Genomic DNA, 20,916 nt, shown 5'->3' with positions numbered 1-20,916 from the left:
CCCCGCTGCTATTTGCTATAGCTATGGAGCCGCTGGCAGCGAGGATTAGGCAACATCATACTGCAAGAGGTATAGGATTCAGCTCTAGAAACCTTCTAGTATCACTATACGCGGACGATGTGACCCTTTATCTGACCAATCCTTCGGATAACTTGGATCCCATCTTGCGGGAATTTGTCCGCTTTGAGGTCTTCGCAGGTATCTCCATCAACTGGTCCAAATCAGTTATCTTTCCTCTCACGAACGGTACTACGGAAGTGCGCTCTGAATATCTTTTGCGTTGGGAGGCGGGAAGGGTCAAGTATCTGGGGATTTGGATTAGCCGGGACCTTCAGGAGATTTGGGGCCTTAATTTTGGCAGAGCAATGATGTGGCTGAGCGAGAAAGTGAAATTATGGGCTTCCCTGCCCCTGTCACTAACTGGGCGGATTGCGCTGACAAAAATGATAGTGTTACCCAAATTCCTTTATCTATTCGTCAATATACCTATACTGCTTACGGCACACTTCTTTGCCACTTTGCGGTCACGCCTGGTGGAGCTGGTGTGGGCAGGTGGACAGGCCAGGGTGGCGTGGGACACGCTGACACTGCCACTGCGACAGGGAGGTTTAGGTGCCCCAGATATAAAATTGTATGCCCTCTGTGCTCAGGCTCAGTTCTTGCATTTTTGGACCCACCCGGTCCCTTTTCAGCCTCACGTGGCAGTGGAACGCGATGTGGTGGCGCCCCTTCCAATTGGAGTGGCGATATTCGCTAAGGCAGGGCGTCCCAGAGCAGACGTAGATACGGCTAGGATGCTGCAGTGGGTATGGGAGGAGTTGCGCAGGAGGGCCGGGGTCCCACTGTTGTATGCTCCATCGCTTCCTCTATTGCATAACCCGATGCTGCCTTGTGTGGCTGATGGGATAGCTGGTCATCTGATTGACAAAATGCACCTCCACACATTTGCAGACCTTTTTCCCAATGGTAAGTTTATGCCTCCCCCGACGTCGGAGGAGGGAGGTACGGCGCCTTTTTCCGAACTATTTCTATACCACAAACTACGTGCGGCGTGCCGGACGCTATTCGAAGGTTTCCCTCACGCGCCACCAGTCTTTACAGCTTTGGAGGCGGTGGTGAGCTCCCCTTCTCCCCGAAAACTAGTAACCCGTATTTATCGCCATATGCAAAACATGACACCGGGAGTGACGCCTAAATCTATGCTGTATTGGAACGAGGAGCTCCAGCCTGAGATTACTGAGGAACAGTGGGACTTCTGCTGTGGGCAGCTTGCTGAGCTTTCGCCAAATTACAAGCTGCGTTTAATACATTTTAAATACTTGCATAGGTTCTACAGAACCCCCATCAGCCTGAAAAAAATGGGGCTTAGGGAGACAGATGAATGTTGGCGATGTGGGTCGGCCTCGGCCTCTTTTCTACATATAGCGTGGTCCTGCCCGAGGTTAAAGGGTTATTGGTCTCAGATTTTTGTATCGGTAAACCAGATAGTGGGCCGCTCGGATGTCCCTTCCCCTCTGCTTGGACTTCTGGGATATGTCAGGGACACTCCGCCAGCAGTGCGCAGGCTGCATGCACTACTTCTACTGTTTGCTAAGCGACGGGTGGCGATCCACTGGGGTAGGCAGTGGGTGCCCGTGGTGAGGGATTGGCTGGCTGATGTAACTTACGGACACACGCAGTTAACTACATTCTGGGAGTTAATGCCGGCTGCTTCTAGGCCCTGTGACATCTGGGATCCGTTTGTGAGTTGGGCTCGGGAAAATCAGAGCAGGGGATCGGGGGGTGATACTCTAAGTGAATGACCCCTGGGAGGGGGGGGGGGCGGTGGGGGATACATCGCACTCCTCTCCTTTCACATCATGTAGGTAATACCCGTATCGCTAGCATGAGCCTGATTACTAACCCTGTTTTATTCCGCTACTGCCCTCTCTACATACTAAAGCAGAATGTTGTGACCCTCCGGTCCCCTGAGTCCAAGCTAGAGACTTGTAATCTCTATTAATATGGACGTGATGACTATTGTAACACGTTCCTTTTTATACGACACCTAATAGCATACCATATGTAACACACTAATGATGATAACTGGCAAGTTTGTTTGTTGTATTTTTTTTATATTGTAAAATGCTCAATAAAAAAAAAAAAAAAAGCTCGGGACCTAGGGGATGTCGTTGGCACCAGTGACCCACCTCAGATGGGGTCAGGGGCGACGGGTGCAGTGGTTGCTGGAGGTCTCTGCTTTCCTCTCACCACAAGGCTGTAGGAGAGGGGGCCCTGCGTGCAGAGGCTGCAGGCAACCTGAGGGAGTCCAAGAGGGGTGAAACCTGAGTGGACTCGGACTCTAGACAGCTGGGAAACTGGGCTTTATCTTGGGTCATGGTCGTTGGGTACTGAGGTCACTTCAGGTGTGGGGTCCTTGCTGTTCAGGGGCGTCAGAGTCCTTTCTTGAAACTTTGTTGCAGAGCAGTTCCGCTGCTCATTGAGTTTTCGTAGAAGGCAGGCAGTCCTCCTGGGTATCGTGGAGGCTCAGCTTCAGGACGACTCATCTTTTGGGCAGAATTTGTCGAGGTCAGCAGGCAGGCCGGAGGGGCTGGTTCCAAGTCAGCTGCTTCTTCTTTTCCTCTTATGCAGGGGCGACTCTTCTTTGTCCTTTGCTTTGTAGGTAGTCAGGATCTGAGTTCCAGGGTTCAGGGGTGCCACTTAAATACTCAATTTAGTGGCTTTACAGGGAGTGCCGCATGGTAGCCGATGGGCTGGCCAACTTTAAAGTGACTGCACACTTTCTATGACCACTTCCGTTGGGAAGTGGACATAACCTTAACCACCCTAACCCTAGTGGCCTAATTCCCTCCAAACAAGATCAAGGAATTTAAAAAGAAGTACCTACTTCACCTCATCCACCTTAGGGGTGGGACTGGCATTGAGTGGGTACACCGCCTAATCTGCTTAATTTGCCTACCTGTGCTACCACCTAAAGTGAGGTAGGTCATCTCCACCATCTGGCGAGACCTGGGTTGCATTACAAAGGCGGCTCGCCCTTTGAAGCTTCCCGCCATGGAATGCCCATCGTGCTTGGGTGCGGTGAACTCACCTCCGCCCAGGGATGCCCTCGAGAGAGCTGACTCTCACCTTGAGGGGACCAGAAATCATCCGTGGTGGCTGAACTGGTCAGGAGCAGTCAGTCAGCACATTAGTAGCTGGTAGAGCTTTCTAATGTATGCTCCTTTCGAGCTTCTCCACAATTGTCTTCTCAGGCTTTTCACATTGAAAACTGCCTTCCTTGTGGCAATCACATAGGTCCGCAGAGCTGCAGGCATTTTCATCTAAACTGCCCTACCTTTCTATCTATCCTGACAAAGTGGTGCTTCACACTAGGGTCTCTTTTCTGCCAAAAGTAGTCACGCCCTTTCATGTAGACCAATCCTTCACCTTACTGCTTTTTAGGCACCACCACATCTTTCTAAGGAAGGTTAGAAACTCCACCTCCTGGACCCAAAAAGAACGTTGGCGTACTACCTTGACTATACAAAAGAATTCCGGCTGGATGACCAGCTCTTTGTAGGGTATGTGGGTGCGAAGTAACGTTGGGCAGTGCCGAAGTGGACCATATCCAGATGGGTCGTACTGTACATTAAGATCTGCTATGCACTGGCCAAAAAGCAGCCCCCTGAGGGTTTGCCCGTTCATTTTACCTAAACTAGAGCTCGGACCACTGCGTTAGCACATGGAGTTCCAGTTCTTGACATCTGTTAGGCCGCAAAATGGGCACCTCTCTACACATTTACTAAACAGCACTGTCTGGACAGTCAGGTTTGTAGGGACAGGCAGTTTGCCCGTTCGGTCCTGCAAGACTTTCTAGTCTGAACTTGGTTCACAGACCCACCTCTGGGGATGGTATTGCTTGAGTATCTATTCATAGGTAAGGAATCTGTGGCTAGAAGTCTCTATCATATGGAAAAGCTACTTACCTTCGGTAATGCCTTATCTGCTAGAGACGATATCTAGCTGCAGATTCCTTACCAACCCACCCATCCTCCCTATTCTGCAAATTGATTTCAAGACACAGGAACTCCCCTTTCAGGGCCTTATTTTTGATGCACCAGTCGTCCGTGTTCTTCATGGCTCTGTTCTTCTGGTGTGGAAAGTCGTGAAAAGAAACTGACATAAGCACATGTGTGTTGCACCTATTTAGGACCTAAAACATCATATCTGATGAACGGATGTAGAGCTGATCGACCCCCACCTACCAGCACGCAGCGGTACCGCTCACAAAAATCTTCTGGATCCAGTGTGACACTTGGGGAGAATTCAGAAGTAAGGAATCTGCAGGTAGAAATAGTTTTTACCAGATAAGGCGTTACTGAAGGTAAATAACTTGTCCTTATCTATCTTTTCTGCCTTTTTGCGGTTGCCCGATCAACCCTCTTTGTTCAAGTCCCCTATTGTACATAGGTTCCTCAAAGGTCTTACTCATCTCTTCCCTCCTTCTCCATTCATTGTGTCCCAGTAGGACCTTAATTTGGTTCTAACTTTTTTGATGTGTGCTCCTTTTGGGCCTCTCCACATTTGCTCCCTCAGGCTTTTCATACTAAAAACAGCCTTCCTTGTGGCAAATACATCTGCCTGTCGAGTGAGTGAGCTGCCGGCCTTGTCATCTAAGCTGCTTCACCTCTCTATTTCCTGACAAACTGGTTCATCGCACAAGAGACTCTTTTCTGCCAAAAGTGGTCACACCTTTTCAAGTAGGCCAGTCAATCACCCTGCCTACGTTTTACTCACCCCTACATCCTTCTAGGGAAGAAGAGAGACTCCATTATCCGGACCCAAAAAGCACATTGGAGCTCCTCCTTGACCATACCTGTGAGTCCGGGTGGACAACCAACTCTTCATGGGGCATGTGGGTGCGAAGAAAGGTTGGACAGTGCAGAAGGGAACCATCTCTCTTTGGGTCATACTCTGCATCGAGATCTGCTACGGACTGGCGAAGATGCAATCTCCTAAAGGTTTGCACACTCATTCCATCAGACCTAAAGCTGCGACCACTGTGTTCATGCAGAGTTACGGTCCTGGACATTTGTCAGGCAGCAATGCGGGCATCTTTGCACACGTTTACATTCAGGTCCTGCAGACTTTCTTGTTTGAAACTGGTTTGCAGACCCACCTCCGGCAATGGTATTGCTTGGGTACCTATTCAAAGGTAAGGAACATGCAGCTAGAAGTCTCAATCAGATGAACAAGTTACTTACCTTCAGTAATGCCTTATCTGGTAGAGATTATGGGGCACATTATGAACACAGCGGAAATCCCGTCACTGACCGCCAGCCCGTTGACGGCCCCACCGCCTGTATAGCCAACATTCTGCTGGGCAGAACAGTGTTTCCGCCAGCCGGCCCAGCAGAATGCTGGGCCTGGACATTGCTGACAGGTCCACAGGGAGCCGTCGTCAATGCCGCAGTGCAGCGCGTCGTGGACATGCGTGACGGGGCTGTGCATGGGGACCCTGCACTGCCCATGCCAAGTGGAGGGGCCCAGAGCACCCCTTCTGCCAGCCTTTCCCTGGTGGGGGAAACCGCCAGGGAAAGGCTGGAGGAAAACGGATTCTTTAGCGCTGCCCTGTCAGATCGAAAAATCCACCATCGTCAGGCTGCCTGTCGGCAGAAGACTGGCGGTGGCGGAGGGCCGCCTGTGGCAGTCTTCCTTTGTTAGTAATATGGCAGTCTGGACTGCCATGTTCATAATGACCCCCTATATCCAGCTGCAGATTCCTTTCCGATCGGCAAACAGATTCCTAAGGACAGGAAGGACCCCTTTCAGGGTCCTAGGTTTGACACACCAGTGGTTAGTGTTCTTCATGCCTTTGCGCTTCTGGTGTGGAAAGTCTTGAAAAGAAACTGATGCCGACGCATCTGGGTGCCTCCTGTATAGGTACCTCGATGCCACTTCTGGCATGAATGCAGAGTCTATCAACGCCACTTACTGGCGCGCTGGGGTACTGCTAACGAAACATCTTCCAGATCCAGCCTGACCCCTGGGGCGAAATCCAAGGTAAGGAATCTGCAGGTAGATACAGTCTCTGCCAGATAAGGCATTACCAATGGTAAATAACTTGTTTAAAAGTAGGTAACAGTTGTGTCTTTCAGACGTTTAACAGTAATAATGTGCGTTTATGTTATATGTACTGCATTTCTAAAGTGAGTCCCTAAGGACAGAGCAGATAAGTGGGTACAGGAATAAACCACAAAACCCATAATACCATAATCTTTGTACAGTTTTACTTTTATAAGACAGTATGTTGGTTGACAGGGTGATTTACTGTAAAAATAATATGAAAAAACAACTTGGTAAATGTCTCAAGTCAAATTATGCAAATATTTATCATCTTAAACATATTTTTTGTTCACTAGATGCTGTTTTTAAGAATTAATGCAAGTTATAAGCTTCATTTTAAGAGGCAGCTGGCACACCTGAACGTAGTCAACGATGGTGGACCACAGCATGGGTGCGTAATTTCTTCTTTTTGTCTTTTGATGGGAAAAGAAAGATCTATCAGAACATGCTTATGAATGAAACGTTAAACTCATGTTTGCATACCAAATGAAAATGTTAATGCATTTTTAGCTATTGTTAGGAGAAGCAGAAATGTGTAAAACAAACTTTTTGGAGGGGCCTGTATCCTGGGACTAAATCTACACCATGTTCACCCCAAACCTCCTAGCCTGTTCTTGGGAAATGCCATGCTTTTCCAAAATCTGAGTAGGAGATAATTGGAAGCAATAGTGTTCTACTCAAAGACAACGGATTATGATGGATGAGTATGTCAAATCCAACTTATTTGACTTATGAGACTTCACTCTGAAGTACAAGCACAGCCTAGACGGGGATACTTCCACACACCTGGTGTCTACTTATTAGTATTCATACATTTGTATACTTAAGTTGTGTTCAGTTGTGGAAACCAGATGCAGCCTGGATGGGGCAACCTAAAATAAACACTATAGGCATGAAGCAATTTCTAGAAGAAATGTTTAAAAGCAGGTGAAATGCACAATATTGGCTTGACTATGTTATAAAACAGATTTTGGCAGAATTCATGTTAACTGTGAGAAAATGTTGCTTCATATGTCTTCGTGACCAAATGTCATACTTAGTTCCTTTTATACACTTTTAATCGCAAATTGTATACCCTAGACAGGCACTCTCTGCTAGCATAGTTTTGCTAAGATTGCCAACAGGTGTTTCAATCTATGAGATACAGAGTCTGATCAACTGAGAATTGCAGAAAAACTCTCAATTCACTGTTGACTACAGATCCCGAAAGTAAGGCACATGTCACATCCACCAAAAAATGTTGATTGGTAGGAATTTCAGGAAATGGAATGACGGCAAATCAGCTCCTCTCTCTCCTCCGCCCACCATCCACCACCCACACTTTCTCGACTCCTGCTCCCAGCCATAATTGCTCTGGAACAGCTGGACAGCACATTCCTGAAGTCACTTCTGATCTAAGTTATTTGCATGGATATGGGCCCAGACGTTAACATGCATTTTCATTTACATGATCCCTGGCCCGCCATTTCCTGAAATTCCTGCCAATCGTTTAGTGGAGATGGGATCACGTTGTTACACACAGCTCTAGGGCGTCCTTTTATAGACATTCCGAATAGTTTCTGTATGTTGCTGAGCTCACTACAAACGAGCACCTCGGGTGATCGAGACTCCTGCGTCCCTCTTTGATTTTGTTGGATCTTTCCGACCAGATTGTACATTCATTAGAGTGCACTTACTGATTCGCTCTGAGTTTCCGCCTGAACCGTTTTCCCCCGGTAGGTTTTGTTCCATGACTGAATTAGTGATCGTGGTTGACTCTTTATGCCCATGGAAGGCTAACCTGTTCTCAAGTCAATTGTAAGTAATGTTTGATACCATATCTCCCTTTAGGTCTGGTGACAGCCATGACCTTTCATTTTACTAAAATATTTATAATATACTTACATAAAGGGGCTTTCAGCCACCTCTCTTCATCTATTGGTCTGTTCTTTTGTCATTCACATTTGCTTCCACCCACTATAGCATATAGCATGTTGCCATGGGTCAGCCTACTTAAGCCACTGGTTCGCTTAACTTTGAGTGACTGCATTTTGCTGTATCACAAGGAGCACATCCACACATAAGATAGTGCCAGTGTTTTTGTTTTTTCCTTGTTATGACTTTAGTGTTGCCTTTGTGTTTAGAGCCTGATGTGATAGCAGGACCCTTCTGCTGCAAATTACATCTTAATCAGATCCCATCTACAGCCAATGCTGTTGCAAATTCCCTTTGGACTGTTTTGCTTTTCTGACTGCTGCTATTTCACAGCATACCAGATTGTGTCCATTTGAAACTGTTCTGTATTAAGCTATCCTCTTTTTTCTTTCTTGGTTTCTTTCCTTCTTCCCATTCTTTCTTACAGTCTTTCACTCTTGCCTTTTTTCTTTCCTGCCTAATATTTCTAAACTTTTTTGTCTGTAGCTTTTTTTTTTTTTTTTTTAACATTGATGAGGGCCCAGCATATTCCCAAACAATAAAGTTTTGGTGGCCAACCCCAGACCTATTGTCTTTGCAAATGCTTGTTCTCTAGTCAATTTATTGTTGTTCTTATCCAAGGGCCCTTCTATTTTTTGCAGGCTCCATTGAATTATTTCCTCTTTCCAACAGCACCATACACACTGTAATTGGGGACAGTTTGTCAGTTGGCCATTTTATGCCCTTTCTGTAGTCTGTAAGTTTATATGTGACATCTTACAAAGGTTCCATCCCTTCTTGTGTGCTCTATCTCATCACAGGTTTGTGCAGCCCTCTTAGTTTGATGTATTCATTTACTCCATTATACCTCTTTGCCCTATTCATCCTTTTTCAAGTCATTGACTGCACTGTATTAGAGTGTAAGGCATCTCTCCTAATTATTGTTCCCTTCTAATTCGTTCTATAGAGCTCCAACATAAATGTTTCTAACATGTTTTCACTATAACATACAAATCCAGTGCTTAGCAAACTTCCCCTTGTACTCATGATGACCATTTGAGTTTATTATGGGTTTGAAACACCATTTACACGTAAAAGAACAAAGATAAATGGATTGTAGCTAAAAGCAGAACTAAACGGGCTTCAACAAGTGAAGGCTCTGCAATTTATGTTGCATATTCTATCACAATGTTCTCTTTTTTGATCATGAATTGGGCTATGTGTTTTTTCTTCACTTGCACCATGTGTACACTCTTAGTGCTGATCCTTCTTTTGAATGTGATTATATGTTAATTGTTGGTAAAATTATCCCTCTTGTGGATGCTGTTGTATATGAATTAGATGTTTGGAGCATAAGGCCACAGATGGGCAAATCAAGTTTGTTGCAAATACTGGAGGTGAACAGGCGCTTCAAGGGAGTGAGATACCTGCTATGCAATTACCTGTCACAGAACACTATGATCTGTATGGCTGTAGGTCCAGTAGGATCCCATTCAGATAGCTATCACGCCATATAAAATGCTGTCTTAAAGCCAGAGAAGCTGCTAATGTGCCTGACTAATTGAAAGTGTGGGTGGCTGTACTTGTGTCAAGGAAAAACAAACCCAATTCCCATAAGAAATTGCAAAATTTGCTAATTCAGTTTTAGCCATGTCTGTGCCTCCAGAGGAAGAGAGCTGTAGTTTGGAAAGCGTGGAATGGCCCGGGACAACTTGCACAGCCAGTGCAGTAGTGCTCCTCATTAGATGTGATCAGGAACAATGGGATGGCAAGGCAACTCTCACTCCTTTCCTTCCGGTCAATAAGGAAGAAGGGTGAAATGTCCTGACAGAGAGAAGAACCACCTGAAACATGACATGACAAGGTCCCTGGATTTTGAAGACTCCAATTTATTGTGATATGTTCTGTGACCCAAATCTCTGTAGTTAGGTGTTGTTACACTATACAGTCTTCCACCCCAAAGTACAGGTGGGAGTTCTTGGTATGCCCTTTAGCTTAGATAAACTATATGGGAAAGGTGTGAATGAAGCAGTGAAGCCATTCAAAGCAGACACCGACGTAGCTAAAACTATGGAACATGTATTGACCAGGAGTCCTTACACCTTATTTTGACCAAGGGGCAGTAATTCTCAATGGATTCCCCCTACCATTTCAGTAACGGCACTTCCAAACCCCTCTGCAAGGGTACTAAAAATAATACAATTTTTGGGAACAATGTAAAAACAGATCACTCCAGTGGCCCAAAAGAAGAGTCTTGCAGAGCTGCAAGTAAAAAAAAAATAAGCATGATGGGTTCAGCGTGGGTCCTGCCCCACTGACATGAATTTGGAAGCATTTCCCCAAAACATTAGGACAGGATCACCTTGGACACGTGGGCTGAAGATATCTTGGTGTCAGGGCAGATGCTTAGTTCTCTGCGAAAACACTACTGCAGCCTTTTTTTAACTGAGAAGAGTCAAAGGACCCAGCTTCCAGCAGTTGGAGGTGGAAATGAAAACCCTTCTTTGCAAAAGTCTGATTGAGGCAGTTCTGGTGCCTAACTGCAACCAGGGGAATTGATCTAGGTATTTCCTGTGCCCAGTGATGCACCTGTTTTTCGTCAGCAAGTTAATTTGAAAGTAGTACTTCAAGATGGTGACTCTGGTCAAGAGCTGCACTTACTCTCTAAATGAGAGGATAGCATTACTAGACCTCAAAAATGCTTATTTATGATTCCCTGTGAATAGGAAACCTGAAGTTTCCGCCAAGGATACTGGCAATTCAGAAATTAATTCCAGAATTAATGTGCTAATTCTTGTGTTTTACATCATTCATTAGGAGGAAAGCCCTTTTAAAAAGTAAACAGAAAAGTGTGTTTACGCCTGGTATAGGCATGTATTAGGCAGAGAGAATCTTCTAGTTGCTTCCTGGGAGATTGGTGCATGGAAGCTGATTTACTAACGTCCTTAGTGAAGGTCATCAGCTCCTTGGAGCCAGCAGCACCTCATCAACTCAGGAACACCATAACTGAGACTGAAGCAACCTTCTTAAGTACAGAAGAGTATTCTTGTTGTTAAGCAAAGGTATGCAGGCTAGAGACCTCTTAATGGAACTCAGACATATACTATCAGTCCAAAGCCCTTTTAGCTGTGGGTTAGAAGGAAGAGGTTGGTTAAAAAGGGACTGGTTCCATAATTCAAGGCAATCAATTGCTGAAACACCTTCACAATGTTGCACTTCTTTTTAATTTTTTGTTTATTAATTGCTTTGTGATTATTGTATGTGTTTTTATAGTTATATCTATTCACATTATCTGCACTAGATTATGACATTGCATTTAATAAGATATTTAAAATATGTAGTGTGGTTTTGTTTGTTGTGCCCATCCATGCTAAAAGGACCTTCAGAACTCACTAATACAACAAATAATTGTGTAGTCTCACAAGATCTGTTGCCTTGAGCTCACCACCCTCATGTAATGCATAGGTGATTCCTAGATTACAGTCCACCAGATTTCCCATATCAAGTTGGCTAAGCCTGTGCTTTTGCCAGAAGATCTAGCAGTTCTAAACTGTGTCTTGCTTTGCAAAAGTACGAAAAACATATCAAGTATTCAATTCAAATAGTATCTGAATATTTAAAAGATCCAGTGCTGGAACAGAATATATTACCCATAAAGGTGGTTCTCCAGCATTGATATTTTCTAAATATTCAGGTGCCTTTTATCTGGCCTCCTAAATGAGTCTGTTTTTTATCAGTGCATTCTTGATCACACATACTACATAATCTGGTCAAGGACGTTGCGAGAAAGAGGTAGTTCATGGCGGTATGGTAAAAAGAAGCTGGACTGATTTTACAAAATAGCTCAATTTCAGAGCTTCTGTTTAAAGATATTTTACCAGACCACTGTCTGATATCAACAAACATGCTGAGGTGGGGATGTGGACTCTGGGTTGGAAGGAGAGGCAGTTCTTCTGTGGGAATCTTCCCAGTAGCTCCTTACAAAACAAGCTCCTCTCTGTGATGATGGATGATTTCCACTTTCATGTCATTGGAGGATCATGATTAGGAGCTATACTCTAAGTAACAAAAGGTGATTATCTCCTTCTTGGGCTTTTCATTCACAAATCTCTTTGCCATGGCCAGAACAGAAAGTCCTCAGGGGTGTGCCATACACAGCTGTACATGCTGCTTATTAACACTCCAGACTGGGTGATGAATATCTGGTACACAGATCTGTTGGTGCTCACCTGCCTGTCTCTCCTGTGCAGAGTGTTTCTGCTCTCACAGCAGGTTGGATAGGCCCTCCACCCTAGTCCTTTGGAAGTTAGCTGCTAAACCAACCTCCGAAGGTTGCTGGACTAAGTTTGTTCAGTGGTGTAAATCAGAAGGCGTCAACCCTTTCAATCTAGTCTTTCTGTCAAGCCCGATCTATTTTCATGAAACTCCATGATCAACCATTCCATATAAGTTCTAGAGTTACTCAAGCCTTTCCATTTGCACTTAGGAAGGGGGGAACCAACCAGAGCATAAGGAGACAGCTGTTTGCAGAGATTTCAGTGCATTTGCTGGTAAAGCAGCACTGCATACCATTAATAGAGTACAATTGTTTGGTAAGTCCTCCTAATGTAAGAGCTGCCATGTGAAAGCAGTACAAGATGGCTTTGGACCAATAATTTACATTTTATCATAAGTATTCACCGTCTAAGGGTTCCTCACCACCATCCTAGATTGCTTCTAAATGTGTTTTCTTTACTCAGTTGCGCATATAGTGAAGTGAAGCCTTGTCCGTGAAATAGGGTTAACTCAACATTAAGCTTCACTCTCTAATGTGGAGACTGGTTCCTTCCCCAAATCTATGGATTAAGATAGGTAAAATGATCATTTCAAAACGGTACTGACGCATGTAGTTTCCTTTGATTCCTTCTAATACAGGGCCCCAGGCAAGGTTTATGGCTGTGCTTTGACCAGTCGAGGCACTGGCTATGCTCTTATGTATTAAACATGGGTAGAAGTTCAGCCTTAGCAGATTGGCATAGTTTCGGGGGTGGTTCCTTTTGTCGTTCTACATCCACTGCCTTTCCATGCATCTATCCCTGCAAAGTGTTCGGTGTCATAGTTGCAGGTTGAGGTGGGTGAGAAAGTGTACCCCTGTTGAGTGCTAATCGTTGAAGATATCCATAGGGTTGCAGCATCAACTCTTGGGCTGCCCGCACCTATGATGGTAAGCAGAAGAGTAGCAAGGTAATCTCAGACACCGGCTATCATTACAGCGGTCTTGAAGTTGTTAAACGTGCCCTTTGCAGTCATGGAGCTGCAGAACCCAGCTCAAGAGCTCTTGTATAAGGTGCACCACCTTGACAGCAAACAATCTCCATTTGAGGTATCACTTCAGCTTCCTGAGCTCCTAAAGGAGAAATGAGACTTGCTTTTGCTTACGGAAGCTCCCTTACCTCATCTTCCATCTGCAACCCTCCCACAGCAGTTGATGTATCAGGCTGCAGCACTGTGGGCTGAAAATCAGTCAGTATTTGTAGAAGGCGGCTTATCACCCTGAGGGGTATCAAGAAAGATGAGAGCTCTCCTTCTAAAGTATCTCATGGCAGGGGATACCCCCAGATGATCAGATAGCCAAGCAATTGGCGTTTAACAGTTCTGATGGTGACTTCTAACCACAGATTTCTCACCTTTGAAAATTTCCATATACTCCATACTGGATCTGGAGAATAAAACGATGAAACAGGACGCCGTTACCAACAAAGGATCTGTACTCTCATTGAAGCTGACTCTGACCCAACTTCAAGACAGTGATAACGATGGGGGAAAGAGAAGGAATGCTTCCCCCTCATAATAATGATTCACTAGATCTGGACTCGCAACACACCAGTGGGCTAGATAGCCAGAAACTAAGCAAGATTCACCACACAGGCTGTCTACTGATGAAATCATCTCATTTGCAGTGGTGGCTCGAAGGGCAGCTGGGGTACTAGAGTTACAGTTGCCCACCATTGAGGCAAAATTAAATGTGCTGACTGAAATTCTTCAACCAGAGCCCACTTCATCTGAGCCATTGCTGCTGTTTAATAAAGCCTTTTCTGATGCCCTCATGGGTACATGGGCTAAGCCATATTCATGTCTGCAAGTCAGCTGACACATAACTTGACAGCACAGACCTCCATCTGGTGACCCAGACCTTCTAACAAAACATCTAACATCAGTAGATCTTGTCATCCAAGCCTGAACATGTAAGGTCAAGTTGGGTTCCTTTCTGGTCAATCTTCCAGACATGGAATCACAACTAATTGATGATCTTGTGGCCTCTTGCATGGTCCTCATCACGAACCCCAGGTGGCACATGCAGGCTGTGCATGGAACCTCAAATCGCAATGAGCCCAGCAGTGGAGTGTCTCTCCAGGTCCATCCAGATCTCGAAGGAGGCTGCACAGGATCTGTAGTGCCCTGAGATGGCTCAGGGCATCTTTGATAAATGGTGTAGATGCCCTGCCTAGATCCATTCACCACCATTGAGTATTTGCAGTGTCAACAATTCTGCATTTTATAGTTTCCTCCAATTCACTTGTTATTTGACAGATTCTAGCTGGAATGGACTGCCGGAGTCTTGTACGCCTTTTGTCCACAGCCTCTGGTTCTGAAAATGTTCAAGACAGACCGGGCCTAAGGAATTGTCATCGCCCTGGGCTTGGCCAGGAGTGTGTGATACCCTGGGCATGAGCATTTGTCTTCTAATGAGGCTCCCACTTTTCGAGGGTCTCCGGTCTCCACAAGAGGGCAGGATCCTGCATCTGAGTCTCCACAACCTACATCTCCATTAGTGGAGATTGAGCGGTGGCAGATAAATATTTTTGACTTGCCGATTAAGGTGATGGATGTCATCCTTGCAGCTAGACGCCCTTCCACAAAGTCTATCTATGCTGGGACAAGTTTGAAACTTGGTGTGGTGCTCAAAACACAGACCCCTTACAAGTCAAACTTTCTGATGTCCATTTATTATTTTCTTTTGTTAGCCCAGCAAGGCCTTGAAGTGGGCACAGTAAACTGTTATTTGTTGGGCCTGTCATCCTTCTTGTGTTTACCTGACTAACCGTTATTTTTTAAATATTCGGTTGTGGTGCATGTTCAAGGGTTGACTCACCTGCTTCTCCCTTTGTCGGACCTTTATATGATCTTGCCATTTCTTATGTGCACATCCTTTGAGCTGATGCTGTTCCTTGAGACGCTGTACTCTGAAAACATGCTTCGTTCTGGTCATCCCCACCACCCTTTTTTCTGGATAAATTGGTGTTGAGAAAACAGGCGGCATTCATTCTACAAAAGCCATGAAAACCTTTCATATTGGTCAGTCAATCACTGTGCCAGTGTTATTTGCTTTGCTTCATCCCAAAAAGGAGGAAGACTGGCTCCATTGTCTTGACCCCAAGAAAGGGCTTGGCTTTTTCATCAATCTCCCAACGTAATATCTGGTAAAAGATCAGCACTTTGTGGGAGTTTCAGGTACCAAAAGAAAGCCAAGGCAGTGCAAAAGAGCAGCCTGTCAAGAAGGATAGTTCTGTGCATAAACATTTGCTATGTACTGGCCAAAAAGCAGGCCCATTTGATCAAGGCCAAAGCCACTACAACTATGTAGAAGAGAGGTGTGTCTGTTCTAGGTGTTTGCCAGGCTGTGCTGCGGGCATCATTGGTTACATTAACAAAACATGTCTGCCAGGGAGTTCATTTAAAAAAAAACCTGTTCTGCAGTCCACTCCCCTGACCATCCACGTTTAGGAGGCACTATTATGGTATCTATTCTAATGATGGGGAATCTGTGATTAGAAGTATCTTTAAGAATGACAAGTTACTTTCCTTTGGTAACACTCTATCTGGTGGATACTATAACTACAGGCTGCTAACTGCCCTCCCACGTGCTCATTCTGTGAAGAGGCCTATTTGATGGTTTTTAAGGTCCCAAGTTCTGTTTGGTCAGTTCTGGGGTAGTATGGTGTTTCCACCGAACCATTTGGTGCCACAAACGGCACACAGGATTATCGATCAGTAGTTCTCTGAATCCTGTCTGGTGCCAAAGGACATTTCTGTAAGTGAGGAATCTGTGATTATATGCAAATATCCACCAGAAAGAACATTACCAAAGGTAAATAACTTGTTCTTCTGGATCCTACACTTTGGAACTCCATGTTAAAACGCTAACCAAATCCCTCATAACATAACCCTCCTTCCTCCTCAACTATCCATGATACTAATTTGTGTGCCCAAGTGTGTCCAGTCACTTATGAGTTAGAACACCCTCCAGCTGAATGGGTGGATGTCCTTCTCATGTGCACCCAAGGCTGCTCTGCTGGCAGCCCCACATCTCTTTCCCTCATCCCGTCCCCAGATCAGCATCCTGATTCTTGAGAGGGTCAGCCTAGTATATTCCATCTTCAAAAAGTAACGCACCAGCTGAGCCCATTGTTTTCTGAATCTTCTTTTTTGGCGTGTACAGAGATTGCTATTTTCTTGAGTGCTAGCACCCGACAGACCCTAATGAAACAATGTGATATGCGAGGAGACTCGGACCATTTTCATAAAAGGGCTGCTGATAGCCTTGCTGCCCCCAACCCATGGGTATTCCAAGTTTGGAATATCTTTGATCACTTGTGGCCTTAGCCCCCACGATGTATACAGATTGGTTGGCTGAAATGGAAATTCCTTTTATGCCTTCAATACCACTATGTGGCTGAGTTAGACAGGGAGGGTACTTAGTCGTGACCTAGTACTTTCTCTTCCATAATCACAGTCCACCCACCCGATTTAGAGATGGGTAGAGCTTAAGTATGTTGACGACTGAGCTTCTCTGGCTCTGTCACCAACATACTCCGACAACAGCGAAAGGGCCCTCGGGGGATAGCCATCCAACCACCTGCCCAATTTAGAGCAGGCAATCAAAACCTGGTGGTGAATACAGTAAAATAAAATGACCCCACACTATGGGAGAAAACACATTTTGTTTTCATTTTTGAAAAACAAACTCCTGCTTTGGGAGTTGTTTTTGAAAAATGAAAAACTAAATGTTTGACGGGCAGCGATCCTATTTGACAGGGTCATCCTTCAAACTTTTACAGCATTGACAGTACCCACTGTGACGGCCGTTCCTGTTAATGTGAAGAGTTGCCCAAAGGGCTGCTGACAACTCTAGATTTGACAGGCAGAGGTCCCTCTGGATGCCAAGAGCATTCTCCTGTGCTATCCTAAGAGAGTACCCTCCACCCCCACTAATCAAAATCAGCCCAATATAGCTCCTTACAAAATGTTTGTGTATGCAAGTGCGGCGGAATGACACTTATTGCTCTTTTCATCTCCAGCGGTGATCTGAGCAGTTGGGAGGAAAAAGCTTGTGAAGTCTTTGTAACCTGCTTGTCTCTGGGTGATTTTTTTTTTTTTTTTTTTTTTTTAAGTTTAGGGATGTCTGCTCCTAGTGTTTCCCATTGTCTATTGGATATTTCCCTGCCTGTGCCTTGCTGCCATCTAACTTGATAAGCCCAGTGGTGTTAAATGTTGTTGTCTTTGAGGATTGTGTATAGGGTTTAGGAGAGATCAATAGCTTTCACAAGTTAAGGGATTGCCTTTTCTTTAATTCACGCATGACTGTGACTCGGTTTATAGGGTGGAGGCCCCACGGTTTGATATGGTAATATTGTAATTGTTGCTGTTCAGTTAGGTAGTAATGCACCTTATGATCACAGAAATGTCTGCTCTTGCCCTTTTCCAAAATAGGGAAAGGGAGAATACACAACCATAGTTGACGTGTTCCAAAATAATGTGTGTGAACAATTGGGGTTTTTGTTGACTGGGTTGTGAGCCTGGTCAAGCAGCAACAACAGTCCTTGTCAGCGTGAGGCACAAGCCAACCCTAAATTAACCTGTACTCAGCTATCTGGTAGATTGGCACAAAGCAGTCATGCTTAACTGAGAAGCAGAGTGTAAAGTATTCGTTCAACACTTGTACCAGTAATAAAGTGAAACACCACACGAAAAGGATCCCACACCAAGTTAGAAAAATAGAACTTTCTTTAATAAGTAAAGCAAGAACAAAACAACAGAAATCCAATTAGTTGAACTGGAGGTAGTCAGTCTTAAAGATTTTAGTGAAAATAGTGCCAAAAAGCACAGAGCACCGACTGTGGATATCGGGTTGCAAGGAATGGGACAAAGTCACAAGTTCAGGCCGACTACGATGGAGCACAGATTGGATACAGGGACCCAGCTAGACCTGTTGAACAGAGTACCTTAAATCCTGGTTTATGGAGTCTTGTGAGAATCCATGTCGAAGATGAGTTGTGCAGCCGAAGCAGTGGATCACTTCCAGGATACTGCAAAGGCCTGTATCATCGTCGAGCATCCTGTCGATGCGAAGTCCATCATCGAGGATACAGCATGCAGTCTGTTCCAAGCATCTGCGAGGTTGCCATGCAGAGTCCGGTGTTATTGTCGAGGCTGCCTTCGATGGGGGGATGTGAGGGCCTGCACTGATGATGCATCACTTAGTGCCAGTCCCAGCGGACTGTGGCAGCAATGCGGGTATTTGTGATGGGTACAATCCACCCAGCCTCAGAGATGCATTTGTTGTGCTTGGGCTTGAGCCGCAGAAGAGATACATTGGTTCTGCTGGGTTTACAGAGGCTGGCAGAGCACCATAACCCCACTTCCAAGGGTCCACTTGGAAGTGGCACCACTTGGCAGGGTAGACTCACGAATGGCAGAGTCCATATGCAGGTTGTTGGGAGCATGTTAAGTCCCTAAGGCTTCGGATCAGGAGGCAAGCCAACTAGCCTTTGGAGTCACTTTGGGTTCTGGGTCCAAGAGATGCAGGCCCAGTCCTTCTCACCCAGGCAAGAGGGCAGAAGAACAGCTGTCCTTCTTCCTTAGAGAGTATCAACAGGCCCAGAAGTGTACTGAAGTGGTGGTGTCAGAGGTCCAGTATTTATACCCAGTTGTGCTTTGAACAGATTAGAAGTGTCTAGAGGCATGGCCCTCGCTCCAGACGGACTACATGGGGTGTTCAGCCCTTTATTTGGAGACAGAACACAGCCTATTCAAGTGTAAGTGGGACTGGGTCCAGCTCCTCCCTCCCATCCTGCCAGTGATGGCCCATCCATTCACTCCTAAGCCCCCCGTTGCATGTGGCAGTCTAGGAGAAATACACAAAGCCCAACTGTCAGCTACACCCAGTCATGTGTTCCAGAGAAAGTCTGCAGGCATCAAATGGCTAAGGCAAGACAATGACAACATTCTTGAAGTGGCATTTTCAGAAGTGCAATTTAAAATATGATTCCCTCATAAGTTAAGATTTTAAACTGTGATTCCAGAGACACCAAACATAAACTGGTCACCTATTCCTATTTGGAAATTACACTAATAAAATGTAACAAGGTAATTTCAATACTATCCTATGGGAGAGATAGGCCTTGCAGTAGTGAAAAATACATTTAAGAGTTTTTCACTATCAGGACATGTAATACTTAACAGTACATGTCCTACTCTTTAAATAAATTGCAGACGGCCCTTGGGGCTTTCCTACCTTAGGGGTGACCTATTTGTATTAGAAAACCCATTCCTCCCTGTGTAACAGGGTGCTCTTAGATTGAAACCAAGAGAGAGACACCTTGGTCTAACTTGCGATAGGCAGAGGAAGTTATTTCTTTCAGTGCAAGTGGTTCATTTTATCGGGTCAAAATGGCAGTTTAAAACTACAGGCTGCAGTGGCAGGTCTAGTACATTTTTAAAGGGCTACTTAATTGGGTTGCACAATCATTGCTGCCGGCCCACTAGTAGCATTTAATTTACAGGCCCTGGGCACATATAGCACCACTTTACTAGGGCCCTATAAGTAAGGACATAGCACTTTAGCAGTAGTTTGCGGTGGTAAAGTGCACTGAATCTTAATGCCAACAAAAATGAATTAAGCAAAAATAGGAGGAGTGAAGGCAAAAGATCTGGGGATGACCCAGCAGAAAAGGGCCAACAATTTGGATTCGCCATATTAGTGAAATTGGAGTTGCGGAAAACAGGTATGTAAAGGGATGAGGAACCACACTTAACAGCGATTTGGCCCCATACCATCAGTTCTGCTTTCAGGGGGAAGCCTTCATAAGCCTCATGCAGGCATTTCCCTCTTGCTAACTAAACTACGTCCCACATGGATTGTCCAGCCTCTGCCCCTTCCATGAATAGCATTTTTTTTGTCTGATTTTCTAGCTCCCCACTTCACCCATATACAAAGGGGGACTAGGGGCTACCCTAAAATACTTTACTAATACTTGTCAGGTCAGCACCACCAATCCGCCAAGGATAGAAGTATTCTCTTTTGAACGTGGGCTTTCTTTCTCAACCATATGAATGATGGGAGTCTGTTTTGCAGCTCGTGGCTATCCCCTTTGGGATGGTTATTGGAATGGGCTAGAAAAAGTATAGAACAAGACAAGATATGCATTTTGATTACATTAATATGTCCAAGCCACGAGATCTATAGCAAGGCCCTGCATCTTAAGTCTTTGTTTATTTGTTTCACTAGCCTAGGCCAGTTGACCCGGCTCAACCCCTCCAATCTTTGGGATTTGAAGCCCTAGATTTTAATCAAATTGTTATCCCATCGAATTGATGTTAGAATCTAGAACCTAGGCATTTCCGCATCCGACAGTCAGATGTTAAAGATGACTGATTTGTGAGAGCCAACCCTCAAGCCTCCAGCATTTTCAAAAGTTCCCAGGGCATCCTGCTTCGCGCTTTCTGGCTAAATCATGGTCAAGAGAATATAATTTGCATATCAGGATATTTTGTGGGATTATTTTTTTTTACTACGTTTTATTGGTTTTCCATACAAACTTGCATGCTTGTGTGTAAAAACAGATGATATATATATATGGCAACTCTGAAATCAAA

At 45.0% G+C, this 20,916-nt stretch overlaps 1 protein-coding gene across 5 annotated transcripts in view; it reads left to right on the top strand.

Moving 5' to 3' along the window:
- Nucleotides 1–20,916, top strand: part of VPS54 (VPS54 subunit of GARP complex) — a 555,456-nt gene that overhangs the window by 520,589 nt on the left and 13,951 nt on the right. For all 5 annotated transcript variants that reach the window (XM_069234226.1, XM_069234229.1, XM_069234227.1 and 2 more), the window contains one exon: nucleotides 6,405–6,499. In XM_069234226.1, the coding sequence (XP_069090327.1) occupies nucleotides 6,405–6,499 (95 nt within the window). The remainder of the gene's footprint in view (nucleotides 1–6,404; nucleotides 6,500–20,916) is intronic.

The sequence above is a fragment of the Pleurodeles waltl genome, chromosome 5, assembly GCF_031143425.1.
Source record: "Pleurodeles waltl isolate 20211129_DDA chromosome 5, aPleWal1.hap1.20221129, whole genome shotgun sequence".
Lineage (NCBI taxonomy): Eukaryota > Metazoa > Chordata > Amphibia > Caudata > Salamandridae > Pleurodeles > Pleurodeles waltl.
The sequence above is the reverse complement of the archived record's forward strand: the minus strand, read 5'-3'. Positions and strand labels throughout refer to the sequence as shown.